This window comes from Aplidium turbinatum, chromosome 8 (assembly GCF_918807975.1).
Source record: "Aplidium turbinatum chromosome 8, kaAplTurb1.1, whole genome shotgun sequence".
Classification (NCBI taxonomy): domain Eukaryota; kingdom Metazoa; phylum Chordata; class Ascidiacea; order Aplousobranchia; family Polyclinidae; genus Aplidium; species Aplidium turbinatum.
The window spans coordinates 8,421,899-8,441,640 of NC_137479.1; the positions used below are offsets into that span (position 1 = coordinate 8,421,899).

Consider the following 19,742-nt stretch of genomic DNA (forward strand, 5'->3'; position numbering starts at 1 on the left):
CTGGACCGGCTGTCACTAAAAAGGCCAATTCCTGCTTCCTAAGCTACACATATTTCTAAATTATCAACCTTCAAACAAACTAATTCTTAAAACTTCAAATCTATCAAACTATCTGTCAGGCCTGCAACGTCGCTCTCTCTAAAATGCAGTTCGCAGAGAAAGAATATCAAGGAAATTCAAAATGGCGACAATGCCCTAACTAAGCATTGTTGCGGCATAAGTACACAGGCTACGTGATTACAAGTGAGCGTTACGGATAAATATGGAAAAGTAAAAATTGCGAAAGTTTTACATAACATTTAGTAATCTTAATTCTGTTATGTAAAACCAAATGGCAGCATAAAATAATGGGATGTTCGTTTTGGCCCGCCAACTACAATTTGCAAAAATGCTGCGGGCCGGATAATTTTGCTTGGCGGGCCGGATCCGGCCCGCGGGCCGTAGGTTGCCGACCCCTGCTCTATACTCATGAACTGTTTGTTATTGTGATGTAAGCTTATTGTGTATCGTACCATTATAGAATCTGATTGGCAAGTAAAGTTATTTCTCTCTCTCTTTACGGTCAGCTATTCCAAAGTTTAAGTACCTTATCAAAACACAGACCAGTGCCCGGAACATCTAGAAATTCATCAAAACCTCAAATTATTTTTTGATGGTTTGTACAAGCAGCAAAAATCTTCTAAATTTGGATGCACAAGCAGTTCATTTTTTAAGCGGCCGGTTTTTAATCGTCTGATTAGGAAATTGAGAAGGTTTACGCAAAGTTCATTTGTGGATCAATAATTGGTGGTTCTCTAGCCGTGGTGGTTCTCTAGCCGTGGTGGTTCTTATTACCGGATTATGGTTGGTGCGTAAAGGAAAAACACAGAAATTAATCGGAAATAAATCTCCTTTCAGTAAAGGATCCACTGTTGGTGCACCCAACCCTAAATAGCGTACAAATACGATAAGTAAACGTAAAGAGTTGTATCCTAGTGATATGTTGATGAAAGTAAACTAAAGAAAGCAAATGCCACCTTATGTAGCAATCAGATTGAGCTGTGAAAGCGAGGCTTTGAATCTTCGCTGCTACACCCCCTGTCATGATACTTGAGTCCAAGTAGGCGTACTGGCCACTACGCTGACCAGTGGTGTGGTCAAACGCAAGTGATGAGCTACTACCCACAGCCCATTCTGGAAGGTTACCTGAAGCAGATAAAACTTGATAATTATTCTATTTTTACAAAATGTACTTTCTTTAAAACTCAGAATAGTGAACGCATTAAAACAATGGCCGTTAATTCAATGCCGTGTCTTTTGGTATTGCGTCGATATAAAAAGGTGGATACGAAATCTAAACCAACTCCAATTTTAATTCCCAAATCTAAATAAGTCAATGTTTTTAAGAAAGATCAATATTTTTCTTGCGTATGAGTTTGGCTGTCGTGTTAATTTATACAGTCGTTGCAACTATTGGACTCTGTTACCATACATAAAAAGATCGGCACAATACAAGGTCCCAATGTGATAAACCAATTAAATCTACATCGACAGCCGACCACTTTTCGTGTAGATAAGAATTGGAAAACTATTTCTGTTGCAAAATTAAGAAAACTATTTACCATTGCTTTTTGTCTTTTTCCAGTCACAGAAATCTCTTTCGAAATTGCATCTCGAGTAACTGGCGCATTCGAACCCATTTTCATCTGTTCCGTCGCAGCAGTCGTAGTTAAAGTCACACCAAGTGTCTTGAGGCACACAGTGACCACTTTGGCACCTTTAAATAAGCGAGTATTTTCGAACATGGTCACAAAATAGTGATATGTAGGCTACTTGCCATTGTAGCGATCGTTTAAAATTCTAAACCAACTAGAGTTGCAAGCATGAAAATGCATATAACTTGTAATAACGATGCGTTTTATATTTCAGCTCAAAGGTATCGCTTTTCAAATCCCTCACTGTTTTTGTGTGGATCCACAAGTTGTCGGCATGGTTGGGTCAGGATAGCTGCAAGCTTCAAAGCTGACGTCATCAATAGCGACTGAGCCAAGGTTGATCGAAGTGATAGAAGCTTGGAAAATGACCTGAGAATGGAAATAAGTTTTTTTAAAGTAATAAAAAAGGAAAGTGAATCTAGAGCTATATCAAACATCATGTAATGCTGCCGTTGCTGCGCATCTAATGCAATAAAGACAAAAGTATAGTGATGGCCGACTGCCTTAAACTTAAACAAAATGGACCAACCAAATTTGAGCAGATATGACGAAAGATATTTTTAAGTGTAAAAAAATTGAAATTTGAATCTTAAATCGTTTGAAAATAATAAATTTCCTACAAACATCCCAAGTGTAAAAAATGGAAATACTAAATTAAGATTCCAATGTTTCCTACTCAAAAGTTTAAGTCCCCCACGTTTTGGTAGACAGGAAAACTTTATTTGGAGAAGTAGGCTATACGTGGACGATAGTTAGGCCTATATGGGTACATCGCATGAGCACCATGTTGAAAGTGAGATGAAATTTTTTCTTTAAATGGGAACTATCTTGTCTTCAAATTCTAAACTGTTGGTCGTTGTAGAAATACGTGATGTAACCTACGTCGTTAAGTGTCAAACCTGAAACTGTGAGAGGCACGTTGGCATGGTGATCATTTCGTCAACCCAGTTGCTTCCCTGATCTCCCTTCACTTGCCAGAGCTCACGTGACACAGAACCGGATAAAACCAGAACCTTGAGTGTTGCGAAATCACCGTACATGTAGTAAGAGAACCTTGGCAAAGTCGAAAACAAATTTAAGCAAAAAAAGATTAATTTCTTCTAAAAGCATGTAACTCAAATTGATTTCATAGCCAGTAAAGCACAGCGTTTTCAAACCAGACGAATCACGGTGAAATAGTGGAATTTGGATCTTTCTAGCCGACTTTGGTATCTATGCAGTCAAGCTCTTTGCCACTATTTGGAAATGTCTTGGTATTGTTATTAATAGACGACATATCCCTTTCAATGAACTTTAGTTAGAAATAGCTGAGAAGCTGTAGCTTATGGTTGTTACAAATCTTGAAGGGATAATTAAATAGGGAGCCGACAAATTTAAAAACTTTCAAACATTTATTAGAAGAGAAACGAATGTAGTTTTATTTATTGTATTTGCTGGACAACCTTTAGCAAATACTTTTGCAAAAATAATGTCTAACGTTTTCAGACTTGAAATTTATGTGAAATTATAGCAAGATTACCTGAATTTGCAAGTCAGTCCTGACTGCGTGTATGTGGCGCTAGTGACGTTGCTATTTGTGCCAGAGTATCCGCTGCTTGTGACCTTCAAGATGACGAAGTGGCCTAAAAAACGAAAGATAACAAACGATATCGAAAATACTGTTTGAAGAGCTATACTGAAGATTTAAAAGTGCACTAATTCTTTGAAAAAGTTCAACAACTTCCAAAAAAGTTTGAAATGTTAACGTTTGCCATAATATTGTTACTTCAGCAACATCATTGTGGTGTGTCTTCTCAAGCTAAATTCTTGGTTTACAAATTAGGCAAAGACTCAGATGCAAGAGGAAGAAAGACATCTTTTTCCTTTTTTGAATAAAAAGCCTTAAAAGATTATGTATGTTTGACCATACCTCCAGATGAAGACGTTGTGCCATCCATTGAGGGGCCACCTATTCCCGGGGGGTTGCTTTCCGTACCCTTCTGAACAAACCAGTTCAAAGTATTCGCAGGTGAGTTATTCCAACCACACAATCCATTCTCAAAGTTACAGGAGGAAGGACAATCAAGTTCGTCCGAGAGATCTGGGCATTCGTTCTGTGAGACAGAAAAAATAAAGCCACTGCCGCTATTTGAACCCTCAATGTGTCGTCAGTAATTTCTTTACAAAGAATTATTTTTATGACGTAGTAAATGAGCAAAGAAACATGTTTTTAGATACTAGGATCCAAACACGAAAAGATGCTGAAGGAAAAAAAAGCAATTTGTACCAAACAAAAACATTGCAACGCTTGGCTATTTTAGTTTTTAAATTTGCAGCAATTTGGAAGTTATTTCAGTGTGTTTGATTGCTTGGACTATAACATCAATGAATTGGCAACTGTTAACGAAGTATCGCCCTAAGTCCATTATTTGTAAAACACATTAATTCAATTTCAAGCATGAAAGCACCAAACAAAGTTTTCGTCATCGTTTCCAGGCAAGTCCATGGTTGAATAATTAGATTAAGTGAACAGGTAGGTGAGGAAGCATTCAGTGTGGTGTAGGCAATATTCTAGTGAAGTGCAGGCAATTCGTGTCCACTTTCAGGCATGCAATAAAGGGTATCGTCAACACACAACAGAGCGTGCTCTTGAGCGGTGGCAAACCGGCGCCCCTTTGAGCGTTGTAGCGAGATTCTCCACACTCGTTTATGCAGCCGACAGGAACAGCAAGAAAATGCAAGAAAACTTACCAAGAAATTACAGAATTTATCAGAAGCAAGACATGTTCCATCTTGACAAGGAATAGTGTCTCCGGAGCAAGGAAGGATCGCGTTCGGATCGATCCTACAGCTTGGTGAGAAGCTCACGTCATCCATTGAGATCGTTCCGCTGGTTTCTGAATTCCTAATGACGTCAATCACCACCTAGAACGTAACGACGATGTAAAACAATGTTACTTTTTGCTTTACTTTAATGTTAACTAATAGGTAAAAGCAGATGCTGATAATAATTATCAGCAAGCGATGAAATGTACCGGGTAGGTAGAAGTGACATTGCATTTGTAAAGGGTAGCGAGATAGTTTAAGAATACGTTATTCGAAACAACAGCGGTTGTCAAGATTTTTACCTCACCCATTGTCGACTTTCTGAAAATAACTTGAACCTTCTCCTATACCAGCTGTTTTAAAATTAGAATATGTGCAGCGTGGATTTAGTATAGGTTACAATCTCCGTGTCTACTGTACGTCAATCGTTTGGTATAAGAAGTGAAACAACAAAGATGCAGCCAGTTTACTCAAATTAAGAACCACTTTCACATCCGGACGTGACAGAACTTGCCAAAAACAAGGTTATATTTGGGAAAAGGAATAATCGTCGTCGTCGTCGTGTGAGCGTCTGGGGCCGAGGGTCTATCCTTTTACCACCCCAGATTCACGTTGTTCCCGGACTACAGTGGAAGGCTACTAGAGAGCAGCCAGTTTTTGGTTTCATCATTCATGACACGCAGACCTTCCACTCCGTTAGGTGGCTTGAAGATGGAGCAAGCATTGATGATGCGGTCTGTTCCTCGGCACCACATTCACAGGAGGAGGAAGAGGCCATTCCCCATTGGTGCATGGTTGAGCGGAAAAACCCGACGCCCGTACGGAGACGGTTGAGGTGCACCCATGCCTGTCTTGGTAGAGTTAGACCGATGGGGCGTGTGTCGGCGTCGGGGAATAATGAAAGAATAAGGAATAATGAAAAAATAGTACAAAACGAGTGGCTTTTGTACCTGGAAGTATTGTGACGAACTTAAAGCGACAGTGACGTAGTTCCATCCAACTGATGGATCAGCTCCTACGATCGAATCAACGAGTCTCACTCCGCCAGCCTGGTAAACGTTGATGACAAATTTAAAGAATTCGTTATAAAAATTTGTCAGATAAAATATACCTTAAGTCTTATTTGAAACTGGTAATTAGCTGTATCGAATATTGGGTGATCGAAAAAACTACGCAACCTATGGAACAATAAACAAGATTATTTTATTTTTGGTTTTGATAGTTTTTTGTTTTGTTTAAAAGTCTCAGATTCAAAATTTTCCTCGACGATGTAATACCGAAGTTGATCGTGTGATGTTTCCAGTTCTATCGATAACTATGTTTCTAATAAAGTCGCTAGTGACCAGAGTCACTGGACTCTATTGAAAAGATAGCACATAATTATCCAGGATACACCGTGTACTGCATGGTGTCATCAATTAAAGTATAGCTTTGATAGAGAGATAATTGTTGAATACCATAGACAGATGATTGATAGCAACTTGATAGGATTGAATTGCATAGTTCAAACGTAATGCATACAACTAACAAAATAACAACACATTAAATTGGAACGATTTCGGTAAAACTAATTTAAAGTCATACATAAGAATGTGAATCAACTATGAAAAGAAAATTACTCATTGATGACTTCGAGCGAAGAAAGGTGTCGCACGACGAGGTATATTATAGATATTATGAGTTAGAGTTACAGCATCTTACAGGTGTCATAATGGAGACATCGATCTTTCCAGCAGTGCGCGATTGCGTCCCTGGACTGATGTACTTGAAGAGACGAAGCACACATGCGTCGTTGTCTACTGGGGCTATGGTGGGTCCCACTAAACGCGCCTGTAAATGAACAAAAGACAACCAAAATAGTGAATGAAATATGAAAACAGTAAAATTTTCAAATTAAAAGCCACCATTTGCAATAAGCAAAAAGAAGATACTGAGTCGTGTTAGAAACTTTTTGAAGCCAAAATTTTAAAGACAAATGGTTTTATGGATACTTGAAAATATATTTTTATAGCAATTATGCTAGTTGTAAAATTCAAACAGAGATACACTAGATACAGTACGTAATTTGTAATGTTCTTTTTACATTAGTTCACGTTCTTCACACAATAAATGAATGCAATAAAAACGATGGATTTTGATATCTAGATATCTAGTTAGAAACTTTGAACACTTCTTTTTCTATAACACATTTCACTCACAGTCTGGGCCGTGTTTTGTGCCGACGCCTTCACATACAAGTAGGCTCCATTTTGGTTGGCATTGTGGTCCTGCGATGGAGCAGTCCCGCCAAATAGAACACCTCGGTTGACTAGCAATGTGCTGCTGGAGTCTTTTGTCCACAAACAATAGTCTGTGTTAAAGTCGCAGGCCCTAGAAAAAGGACACAGCTCTGAGCTGATATTTCAACGTTTTATGTTCAAAACTTCAATTCATTTTAATAGTCACATAATCGTGTGATAGAATCCAACAAAAAACACTTCAAGACTACGAATAAACTGGATCAAACACGTAGTTGATAAAAGTAGGCTACTCACTGCATATTGCTGTTGATTGACAATGGACGAATGATTGCAGACCAGTTTGTATACACAAGTTATGAAAACGTATGATGATGAGACCGATTGGCAAAACAAAGAGTGGTCACTATTATAAAACTGTCAATAGCATATTATATCTGTTGATTCAATGATAAAATACGATAAATCAACCTAAATGCTAGCAATTTTGAACAGACAACTCACTGATAAGCGGGGCAGTTAGCCTCATCGCTATTGTCATCACACTGGTTCATGAAGTCGCATCTCTGCTCCGTCGGGACACAGGATCCACTGGAGCATTGGAACTCTCCAAAATCGCACTGGGAGGTGGAGGATCGGTAACAATCCTCGAATGAGATGTCATCAATGGCGACTCTTGCTGGAAAAGTCAAACGAATGGATGAAAACAATGACTAAGGTTGCACAGCTGTCATTGTTATTCGATATAGCCTACTGTAACACTGTCTTCAAGCGGATGAATATTCAAACTAGTGAGCACAAGGCTGGTTCAAAACAGCAGAGAGATGAAAGATAGCATAGTAACTAAGCTTTATTATCACTATCATTATCACTATTTATCTTCAAATGATTACTCTTTTGAAGAAGCCTTATCATGGTTCAAAACAATAAAAAAACTGCGTCTTTACAAAACATGTTGGTATTCATTTCAGAAATAGAATTGCGTTTCCAGCTTGTAAATTTTAACAAGATAACTAAGCAAAAGGTTGACACACACAATAAGTAAAAATACTCTTTCCAGTAGGCCTACAAGTCACACCGTACTAGCACAAGCAATCAAGGAAGATTATTTGTTGAAGAGTCCGAGTTAAAGAGAAGACAAAGAAGAATGATACAATCAAATCTTAAAAAGCGGTTGTTCCAAATCTGGAGAATTTAGAGCCTTGAACACTGCGTCACCTCCAGATGACCCGTGGTAGGCTTCAAACATGACGTCATATCCGTGCTCTCTCTGTCCGATGGCCACGTTGACATTATTCCATTTGTCGCCTCCGTTGATTGCGCTGCTCCATACGATCTGAAGAAACCAAATTTCATGTTGATTTTATGTGCTGAAATCTCATACAGAAAATCTCCTTTTTGCAGAGATTCAACGTATGCGGACGTTAAATCGATGTACAGAAGAAGTAATTTAGGTTTCTGACTGAGACATATTTAAATAAAAAAATATGGTTCATAGCTTTAGTATATATTCAGACTTCAAATTGCCAGAATATTGCTCAATTTCAATTGCATTTGATCAAGTTTTGGGTTTATATTGTTTTGCTAAGAATGTACTGTATTTCGAGAATTTTCAACGTACTTTCGCTTAAAGAGGATAAAGAAAAAACTTTTCAGTGACAACATAACAAGTAACAGCCAGCTTAATACAACATCCTAAATCAACACTAAAATACAATGAAGTAAAAAATGTAGCGCCTTCAGCCGAGAGAAATAAAATAAAAAAAATAGAAAAACAAACACAAACTTACTTCAGTTATTGAGTTTGAGGTGACTAGGACAGCTATCTTGGAATCGAAGGTAGACGAAGTTGAGTACATGTAGTACCAGAAGTTCAGGTGGCATGTGGAAGAGGCTTCTCTCAACAATGGACCGTACAGGTGAGCGTAGTTCATGTAATCTCCAGTTGAAGGGTCCAAAAACATAAACCAACCTGTGATATTAAGTTTGACAAATTATTTCTGCATTCGATAAATTTCAGTTTGCAAACGTTTTCAAATTTGCTTTAATCTTTTCAGATAATTGCAAAACATTTTACTGATTTTGTCGAGCGTGAAAACAAGAAACAGGATAGGTTGATGTTTTTTCACAGTGTTTGATGAATTATGAAAACACTTTTTGCTTTCTGCAGCTTTCTGTCTGTTTACGTTTACACTAAGGTTTATGATATTTTACGTCTTCTTGTCTGAGACACGTTTATTCAAAGTGAAGCTTTTATATAACTTCCAATATCTGGTCTAGTCGTAAAAATATGCGTTTATGCATAGTGCAACATATTTGCATATTTGCAGCCTTTCATTGGAAATGCATGCAGTGATCGCAAATAAGCAGTAAGAATTTGAAGATTAAAAAAGAATTTAAACATTTGTTTTCTAAGATACATTCTTTAAATTGGAAGTACTTATTTTTCCTTGAAAAATATCCAAGCTGTTTTCAGAAATGCACCTTTTGTGAATGGTATCGCGTTCAATAAATAACAGGAGACAAAAACACATTTTAACTTTCTCATAAGAGAGTCATACCCGTGGGGGACCCGTTTGTGTGGTCTACTGCAGGTAGGCCAGTGCTTTGTGACCTATCCCACTGATACTCTCCTGAGCTGACGTCTGTCCATCCACAAGTGTCAACTTCAAAGTTGCAATCGCCGCATGTCGCTTCATCAGAACCAGTCAGGCAATCAATCGATCCTGTTTGTTTACATTTATGTTGTTATACGTTGTGTTGATGTCTAACTTTAAACATGCTCAGAATAATCAATAGGTTTACGTTGAGAATTTTGTCTTTCTCTTACAAGACGTTGCAAAAGTAAATTTGTACTACAGCTTTCCAAGATTCATCAGCACAAAAAATTGCTCTCTAAATCACACTCAGTCGTTTAGGACTCTGACACACTTTCGCTTGGTTTCGTAGAATGATGTAGTCTGTTATCTTCTTGGTTCTGCATCAGTGAGCTATGCACTACACAATTTTGACCTGAAATTACTTTCTTTACAATTAGGTTAAATTACCACAAAAGTGGTAACAATGGCTCACCATCGCAGTATCTGTCGTTATCGATGCAGGTTCCATCTCCGCAATGAAATTGTCCTTTTGGACAAGGAGACACGGTGGTGGATGCTACTGTGGTTCCTGGAGGAAGATCTCCTCCATCAACAACGCAACTTGAGCTGAAACTGATGTCGTCTATAGCGGTGTCCCCAAGGTCCGAGTTAGGAGCCATTCCTTCAATGATTACCTGAAGAGTGTCAATTTGAGTTGAAATCTTTTTGAAAGCGTTTTCAGTTGTATCCAGGTTAACACACGGAGATTGAAAATTTAGATTTTGTAGATGGAAATACAAGAAAGCCACATTTAGTGGCCAATTTCAATCGTACCACTGTGTGTCTTATTAAAGACACATTAACATGCTCTTGAGCGGTGTCGAGCTGGCGCACTTTCCAGCGTCGTACAAATAGAGCATGCAATAACCTAATGTATTTTAATATTTCATGAAAGTTCTTTAAAAATTGAAGATTTAGAGATTGTTGACTTTGATAGTCTCACTGCAATTGCTTTTTTGTTTTCATGCAAAGCTATCTTACTTTTAGAAATTTTATTTCTCAACAATTTAAAAAAATGCACAACCGTATTGCACTGCAGCAGCTCAGTACCTGGAACGGGATTCCTGACGTCGGATTTAAGTTCACGGAAGCCCTTTCCCAATTATTTCCTTGGCTGCCGTACTTAGACCATACTTCGGTCAAAGGTCCTCCATTTTGGGTTCTTGTTGAAACACTAAGCTTCCTAATATTTTCACCCCACATGTGATAATGAAGCCGCAGAACGCAGTCGCCGGGATTCGAACCTGAAGCAACTGCCATCGTGGGACTAATCAAGCGAGCCAAATCACCTGCATATTACAATTAGGGATAATTAACGTAAACATGTAATTAACGTAACTTAACGTAATAAACGTAAACAAATAACTTACACACGCTTGTAGGTCTGCAGGGCTTTTACATTGTTTGTTTGATTACTACAGCACAACAATGCGTAAATAAAACACTAACATTACAATTTACAAATCATTCATTTTTTTACTCTCTCTGCGCTTTAATTCGTACCAAACATTTACGACAGCATTTAAGTACATGGACTTATATAAAAAGTACAGTATAATTCAATTTTCTGTCTGTAAATGACGAAATTATAAATTCAAGTCAGCAATGCAAGTGCTCACACTAAACATTCTTTTTATGAACAGACGTTAACAAACGCTGACTTCAATCTCACCACTTTCCTGAGGGCCAGAGTTGACAAAGAGGAAGTGGCCGTTTTTAGTGTAAGTAGTGTGGTCAATGCAAGGTCCTGTCTCCGGGCGGCATCTGTATCCGGATGAAAGGGTCCAATCGAATTCGTCATCAGTCATCTGGGACCAGTCGCATGTTCCCCCTAGTTCAAAGTCACACCGTCCTGGGTAACTAGAGCAACCTTGAAAGCAAAGGACATGAATTTAGTACATGTTGATGGTGAAGTCAACATTTTTCGGACAACCATAGAGAATACTAGACTATACTCTATCCCAAAGTAGGTGATAAGGTTTTCTTCAGTTGCCCGTTTGCATTGTGTTTCAAAAAGCAGAAAGAAAGTGTTTATAAAACATCCAAGTGGCAAAGAAAGTAGTTAATACATAATAAAGTGAACTATATAAATTGTTAGTGCTACGCTAATGTAAACTATCTAATAGAACTTCCCCTAACTTTTTAAGGCAAACTGTTGATTTGCATAGATAAAGCTTTAACACACGAATACGTGGCTGAAAGTTTATCTATAAAGCAATAGCAATACTGAAGCATTGTCTTGCTTTCACTTCATCTTACCACTTTCGTCAGAGCTGTCACCACAGTCGTCAGCGTAATCACAGATCCTGGTCTGGTCCACACACGCTCCTCTTACGCAATGGAACTCGTTGCTGGAGCATGAGTCTTGAGGAGGAGGAAGCTCGCAGTTTTGAAAAGCGATATCATCGATTGCAATGTCACCTGTCACATAATATGATGTTACCTGTCACAAATTTGCAATGTCACCTGTCACAAATTTGCAATATCACCTGTTAGCAATATAGAATGTCACCTGTCACAAATTTGTAATATCATCTGTCAGGAATATAAAATGTCACCTGTCACATATTTGTAATATCATCTGTCAGGAATATAAAATTTCACCTGTCACAAATTTGCAATGTCATGTGTCACAAGTTTTTTTCTAGAAATTGTCATGAAATCGATTGAACCTTGCTTTGTTCTAAGCTTGCAAATGCAACAGCCTGATACTAAAGCTCAGGCGTATTAAAACTTTCATGAAAATCTTTCATAGTTCAATGACAGAAGAGTTGGCTAGAAAAGTGTTTAACATTTTAGTATTATGCTTTTATGAACTACTTTACCACATGCTTATAGAGAAAAAGATAGTTTCCTATACTTTTTCTAAACTTTTGTTATCTGATATAATACACATAGCTTGTGTGAAAGGTGAGGTAATGGAAACGTTTTTATTGCAAGTTGTTTGAGTTCAACATTGTTTCGCATTTCTATTCCATTTAATTAAAGAAGTGTACAACATTTTTCAACAAGGAGTTTAAAGATAGGAGAAAAACGTTGAAAGTCGACTTTGCAATCTTGAAAACCTCCAAAAACGTGGTACAAAAAGCTACAGAAAATAATTTTTTAACCACTTATTTCGTATTGGATATTCAAACGTTCTTGTTTCATATTTTAGGACTTGGCTCGTTTGCGCAGCTGCACTCACAATAAAAATATAGCACAAAAAAACATTTTACAGCTGTTTTTTTAATATTACAGAAAGGGCCGCATAAATGGAAACCGGGAGCCATATGTAGCACCCCTCTAGTTCAAACCATCTATTTTCCCCCTAAAGCATCAGTTACCAAGCACATCAAAGCTCCTTGTTGCGGTAATGTCAATCTGGAACGGTCTTGTGGTGCGGCCGAGTCTCACTGTCCCTTGGTACCACGCGTTTGCCTGGTTGCCGATCAAGGACCACACGATATTGTCTTCGTTGTTGATTTTCTTGTTAACCTGGGAAAACAACATTATCAAACGTCAAGAATCTTGAATAAAAATTGGTTGGATTTGAACTTCAATGATGTATCGCCACTTTGATGTTATTTTGCTCGCAGGCCACGGTATAAACTTTCAAGTAGAAGAATTTCTTGGAACACTCTCCGCAATTGTATAGAGTGCCAGTACACTTACATTTCTGGTAATATATTTTTTGAAATGAACGCAAAGAAATTTACATCAACACTAAAATGACACTCAAGCCATTGTTTTGGGTTTCCACTCATTTATGGAAATTCTTTAAAATACCGTACTTTTTTTTCTTCCATGTAAAAGCATTTGACGTTTTATTTTTCGTAGTTGGATTAAACTACCCAATGCAAGATTACAGACACAAGTTTAAATACCTGAACAAAAACTGTTCACAAATGTAAAGGCAGCCAAAATTAGGATAATATTTCATAAATTTAACTAGTCTATACATCTTTGTAATATTCACGAGGTATTTTGAGCCATGATTTGACTAGCACAGGCCATTGCTATCTACAATGCTTTTGAAATGTGGTGCTTCCGTAGAATGCAACGTATTTCATGGCTGGCAAAGGATGTAAAGAAATTTTACACCAAGTGAACCAAACCAGATCTCTGTCAAAAAGTATGAAAACCAGACAATATAAATTTCTCGGCCATGTAATAATAAAGCAAAAACTGGAGCATCTCTCTTTAACTGGTAAAGTTTTTGGAAGCGGGCATCTGGCAGACAAACACAAACTCATCTGAAACAATTTAACGACAAGACAGAAACAATTATCCATGCAACATATAATAAGAATATTTGGTGTAATTATTTATTTGAGGCCGTTGATGCCTGGTTCAGGCAAGGCAATTGAAGAAGAAGAAGTCTAAACATCATAACATAGTCGCTTTACGGCACAACAAGCACCTATAGGAAGTCACTTAAGCTTTCACCTGCAGAGATCCAATATGCTCGCCGTACATGTGATAGTATATAGTCATCTCACAATGGGGTCCGCTAGATGGTATGGTCTTGCTGAGGAAATGAGCTTGATTCCCAGTAGATCCTGTGCTAGCATCGACATACATGTACTTGCCATTTCCAGTCGTGTGGTCTGATTGAGGGCCTGGAATAAAGATATAATTTTGGTAAAGAGATAACTTCGTTGAATCATAAGCAGATAAACTAAGCAACTACAAGCATTTAACATGACATACAGAAATAAACTAAAATTTTTAATCATTTTCATTTCATGTAGGCCTAAATCTGTTCGTTTAAATGCTTGGCAAGAGTAAATACGTTGAATAACTGAATGTGCTGAATGTGTTTGTAAGATTTAGATTATTTTTTTATATTATGTTAAATGCTGCGCCGTTGCTTGATTTGATCTGTTTATGGAATGAAATACTCAAACTAGTACACAACTTGTACGCTTTTCGTCGCTAGAGCTATCTCGACTTAAAGGTTCAGTATTGCAATGTTGATTTACAAAGAAAATCAATGATGGCTGTGGTAGTTATATAGGGTAAGAAGTTGCAATATCAATTTTTCAGCCTATGAGTAAACTCGATGCTGCAAAATCTACTATCGGAGGAATAAGATTGGGATTATTAGAAAATGATAAGTCTTCAAGCAAGACGTGACACTGCACAAAAACAGTGACTAGCACCGTCACTAAAGTTGTCAGCTCACAACATAACTAATTCAAACTATATTATAGCATTACAGCCTAATTATTATTTCACAATGTAGGTATTAACGACCTGTTTTAGCCTAATGCTACGAGTTCGCTGTGGTCATAGCGAATTGCACTAGCTTTCGGAACACCAGTTCCCTAGTCATGTGCTACACGTCGTCATAGCACATGACTAGGGAACTGTGTTCCGAAAGCTAGTGCAATCCGCTATGACCACAGCGAACTCGCAGCATCAGACTAAAACAGGTCGTTAATATCTACATTGTGAAGTAAGCAACGATCACGCTGCTAAGAGCGAAACTCAATCTATTATATAGCTATTATGATCCACAGCTTCATGGTTTACTTGTTACCGAAAATAATTGATTTCGTTTATGCATTTGTTGACTTTTCATCGTTTGAATGGAACTATTGATAAATTGGTACCCGGACATTTTGCCGAAAGACATTTTGCCGAAACCCATTTTGCCGAAACCCATTTTGCCGAAAGACATTTTGCCGAATGGACATTTTGCCGAAACTCATTTTGCCGAAAGGACTAATTGCCGACAGGACTAAATGCCGAATGGACAAATTGCCGAAATTATACAAATGCATTTTATGTATTATCATAACCTAATAACACATAAATGTCATTCACAAACAGATTTCACTCACAAATTATGTGCGACAGCGCGTAAGTATCCGACAGAAGTGTTATATGTATAAGCGAACGTCTAATACTGATCTCCAAAACCTGTGGAGACTGCATAGCCTAGAGCCTATACTTATAGATGAGACTTGGTGTCACTTCAAACTGATACTGATTTCCAAAAACTGTGGATACTGTATATAAAGCAATTTTTAGGCAAACAACAGTAGCAAAGTAATTACTACAGTATTTCAAAGCCACTGCTTGCATGGTAACGAGACTTGGTGTCACTTCAAAATAATTACCAGTTCAAAGGCACTGCTTGCATAGTAACGAGACTTGGTGTTGCTTCAAAGTAATTTTTAGGCAAACAAACAGTAGCAAAGTGATTCTATTTCAAAAGCACTGCTTGCATAGTAACGAGACTTTGTGTCACTTCAAAGTAATTTTTTTCCAAATTGTTTCGGCAATTTGTCTATTCGGCAATTAGTCCTTTCGGCAATTAGTCCGTTCGGAAATTAGTCCTTTAGGCAATTTGTCCATTCGGCAAAATGTCCTTCGGCATAATGTCCTTTCGGCAAAATGTCTTTCGGCAAAATGGGTTTCGGCAAAATGTCTTTCGGCAAAATGTCCGCGCACGGATAAATTGTATTACTGCTGAGTGTTAAATGTGGGTGGTAAAACAACCACTATCCAATTATTACCATATACATTATGCAACAAAATTCCTACAAATAATCACACAGCCCACACCTGTATTTGAACTGGGGGTTTGACCTGAGCCTTGAGCCCACTTAAATGAACCGGAACTGGCATCGTACCAGTCGCAAGATGTTTGGTCAAAATCGCAGTCGTAACTAAAAGAAGCAAACCAAGTTATATCTTGCCTGCCACTCTAAATCAATACGTCGACAGCAATGGTCAAAACTAGGATTACATATGTTTAGTAAAAAATAAAAAGGTCACAATATAGATACTACTGTATAGCTACCTATGATAAAGACTAAACCAAACGCAGTACCAGATATTCGAATAGATTATTTTTTGATTAGATTCACCAGGAGTTCCAGCCATTTTCCTCCGAACAATTATTACAGTTACTGAATAAATTCCAATAAAATATTACTTATACTACTATAGGTATATCAAAAAAAGGATACTGCATTAATTGATGTTTGTGGATGTTGTTTAAATGCAAAAAGTCATTTTTTTACTCTTACCCGCAATCGGTTTCATCCAAGGCACCTGACTCGCAGTCGACGTTGAAATCACACACAGAAGCAAACGGGATGCATTTTGACGTAGTAGGGTTGACTGGGTCACAATAAAAAGCACATTCTTCAGGGGGGCTCGGGGTATAAGGGCATTCCCCGGTCAACACGTTTAGGTCATCGAGAGCAATGTCGCCTACATGAAATCACAAAGATTAGTTTGTGCAGGTAAAATGTTTATAAACGTTAAAAAAAACGTCAAAAAGAAAACTTAAATGAACTCCAGTCAAATTTTAGAATCTACAAACAAAACGAGCAAACAAATTACAAACAATTCATCTTTTTTCCAACATTGCTTTTCGTATACAATTTACCAAAGACTTACCATAAGAGCTACTACCAACTATTCCTTTAAACTGGATGGTGTAGCTTTCATCTTCGGTTACGTTGTTGGGAAGGTTGACCATCGCTTCAAGCCACACGTCACCATAGACGTTGCTGTCCTCCCACAGCACGTAGTTGTAGGTGGAGTCCCAATACTGGACCACTTGTAGCGTGCTCATTCCATCAAGTTTGGTTGACTGTTGGGAGACGGTTGATAAAACAGTTATGGAATCAATGTAGCGTGATAATTACGTAATACAATACGACTAAAAGCCGTTAAATAACGTAAACTGTAAAATCAACAGTGCAGGCTGCGAGTACATTTGTCGCAAATGCTCATAAAAGCAACTAACGATACGGCAGTCAGATAAACTTATCTCAAAATTACATTGAAACTACCTGCATAAGGTAGAAAAACTGCAAGCAACGTGGAATCGAATTATCAAAGCGAACAGAAAATATCTTTGCGAGGTCCCCAGAAACTTGCGGTGTTGAAGCTTCCAACAGGAGGTACACACCTAAATGACACACAACAAAACGTTTTTCAGTAGACCAGTAATTTAAATAAAACTACAAAAGATAATAGTGAAAGAAAAAGAGAGGGAATTAATTTTATTTGCCAATCGTATTCTATAATATTCTACAAGAAACTTACATCACAATAATATAAAATTTACAAACATAGAGAAACACTTGAAGAATTCAACCTAATTAGCTCGGAGCAACCAAAGACCATGTGAACACCCAATCAGCTGAACAATTATTACTCAATAAGACCACGATCGAATGAACATAGAAGTCGCCATACTCGAGTTTTACCCTTGTTTAAGATCATCAGTGGTGCACGAGTATGGCGTCTGCCATTTTCGTTCCATCGTGGTCTTAATGACTTCTACAAATCCCCACATCTCTATAACGGAATTACTGTAACAAGAGTTTATTTGTTGGTAAAGTCAGCAACCTGACAATCTTCGCAAACCAAATGCAAACCAAAACAAAACGTTATTCTTTTTTAAATTCTCAGATTTAGAAGGCTGTTTTTTTAGGTTGATGTACTGCAAAGTTTTACTGTAATCACCGTATGGAGTGCCAAGCGTGTGGTCCACAGTGGGTCCACTATCAGCTGTCATCGTCTCTCCTGCGCTTCTTATCCAGTCAAAATCGTCCGTGTTCTCGGAGTTCTGCCAGGTGCACATCCCATTTTCAAACGTGCACGATCCTAGAGGAGGACAAGCTCCAGGAACCAGGAGGATGTCATCGATCGCGATGTCTCCAGATGCTGCGGAGCCTGCGATGGCTTCAAAGATGATCTAAGAAAAGGACATGGAAGTCGTAAGAGTTTTTAAACTGAAACCTACGTATACAAAACTTTGAGAGGTTAGAAAAAGGTTTCAAATTTAATATTGTTTTTATATCTTGACTTGGACATTTCGTTAACCTATGTAACTTTTTTGAATAAGCTCGCTTTCTTATGCATCTATTTAGGTAAAGAAACACCAAGATAAGCATTCTTTTATAAATGCCATAGATTGAGTTTGGCTTTTCGCAGCATGATCGTTGCTTACTTCACAATGTAGATATAGATTCTTGTACTGTATAAGTTTAAGGTCTACTACAGTACTCTTAAAGTAACTAAAAAAACGTCAATATTAGACACTCATTCAGGCCTATCGCAAGCTTAGCTTGAAGAAAGAAAACTTGATGCTATTGATCACACCTGGAACTGCAAGGTGGTGCTTATGCTGACTTGCATCGGCCTCCAGTGGTTGTTCATGTTCTCCGACACACTCCACAGCAACATGGGGACGCCATTTTCCTCCTTAACATATACGTTCAATGTGCCTGGAAGAAACACGGATGCTTATTAGAGGATAAAGCATGAACCGTAACATAATAAAATGATGAAGATACAATGGCGAGAAAAAAGTCAACAAATCTTAAATGTTGGTACAATTGGTATTTTCTGTCACGTTTCTTTGGTCTAGTTCTAACACGACTGGCATCTTCAAATGGCTGCTGCTGAGTACATAGCCATTCGTGAAAGTATCTATGAATAAACTAAGTATACCCACCTACATTATCGGTATATATATGATAGTAAAATTGCATGCAATGCTGATCAGTTGCGGGATACATTTTTGACAAGATTCGAGCTTGTTGACCAGCAGGGTTTCCAACTGGCATGTACATATAGTGGCCATCTGCAGTCCCGTATGTATGATCATAACTTAGACCTGTGGAGTTATAAGAACATGCAGTGTTGATATTTTCTTGCGGTTTTAACTTGTCTAACGATGGCTGTCTAAACTTTGTTATATTCTTTAAATAAATATTCAATTATGCTTGCTTAGGTAACTTAGTAACTAAAAATTAAAATTTTTGTTCGTCTTGTAAATAATTTTGCGTTGTGCAAGATGATGAAGTATTTAAGTTTAAAAACTTAGTTCCAAAAAATCGCTAAAACCACAGATGCTCTCTGAGTGAAAACGCAATCTGACGATACTATCATTTGCATGTTCAGCATTTGGGCGCATACTTGATTTGTTTCAAACACAGCTCGTTAGATAAAGCATCGTCATTCGTATTGCAGCACTATTGCTTGAAAGTACACCACAACCACACTGCAACAAGAGCAGTTGAACGCGTACCATCGTTCTGTCCATTGATAGTTCCACTTCCTCTTATCCAATCGAAATCATCCGTGTCGTCTTGAACGTATCCGCAGAACCCACCAACCTCCTCTTCAAAGCTACAATCAGGCGTGGGAGGACAAGCGCCGAGATTGAACTGTAAAAAGATGTAAGAAAACGTTGAATAACTGAAAACATGGCATGTTAAAAATACAATAAAACCCAAAATTGGGTTTTTAATGTTTTCACCCGTGCATCGTTGCACGTAGCAGTATAGCCTACATTCTAGAATATTAATTAACAAACGCTTGCTAGTTTTAGCAAATCTTGAGCTTTGTTG

At 37.8% G+C, this 19,742-nt stretch overlaps 1 protein-coding gene across 1 annotated transcript in view; it reads right to left on the bottom strand.

Moving 5' to 3' along the window:
- Positions 1–19,742, bottom strand: part of LOC145775871 (MAM and LDL-receptor class A domain-containing protein 1-like) — a 98,203-nt gene that overhangs the window by 22,543 nt on the left and 55,918 nt on the right. The window contains exons 74-101 of the mRNA XM_082587257.1: positions 19,421–19,559; positions 18,845–19,006; positions 18,490–18,614; positions 17,851–18,082; positions 17,172–17,290; positions 16,774–16,969; positions 16,398–16,584; positions 15,931–16,034; positions 13,804–13,976; positions 12,702–12,852; positions 11,635–11,796; positions 11,048–11,245; positions 10,426–10,664; positions 9,809–10,010; positions 9,298–9,462; positions 8,527–8,708; positions 7,955–8,072; positions 7,241–7,415; positions 6,698–6,869; positions 6,201–6,329; positions 5,450–5,548; positions 4,425–4,598; positions 3,602–3,787; positions 3,214–3,311; positions 2,594–2,747; positions 1,939–2,063; positions 1,602–1,756; positions 1,017–1,185 (exon numbers count right to left, since the gene is read on the bottom strand). Of these exons, the coding sequence (XP_082443383.1) occupies positions 1,017–1,185; positions 1,602–1,756; positions 1,939–2,063; positions 2,594–2,747; positions 3,214–3,311; positions 3,602–3,787; positions 4,425–4,598; positions 5,450–5,548; positions 6,201–6,329; positions 6,698–6,869; positions 7,241–7,415; positions 7,955–8,072; positions 8,527–8,708; positions 9,298–9,462; positions 9,809–10,010; positions 10,426–10,664; positions 11,048–11,245; positions 11,635–11,796; positions 12,702–12,852; positions 13,804–13,976; positions 15,931–16,034; positions 16,398–16,584; positions 16,774–16,969; positions 17,172–17,290; positions 17,851–18,082; positions 18,490–18,614; positions 18,845–19,006; positions 19,421–19,559 (4,490 nt within the window). The remainder of the gene's footprint in view (positions 1–1,016; positions 1,186–1,601; positions 1,757–1,938; positions 2,064–2,593; positions 2,748–3,213; positions 3,312–3,601; positions 3,788–4,424; positions 4,599–5,449; positions 5,549–6,200; positions 6,330–6,697; positions 6,870–7,240; positions 7,416–7,954; positions 8,073–8,526; positions 8,709–9,297; positions 9,463–9,808; positions 10,011–10,425; positions 10,665–11,047; positions 11,246–11,634; positions 11,797–12,701; positions 12,853–13,803; positions 13,977–15,930; positions 16,035–16,397; positions 16,585–16,773; positions 16,970–17,171; positions 17,291–17,850; positions 18,083–18,489; positions 18,615–18,844; positions 19,007–19,420; positions 19,560–19,742) is intronic.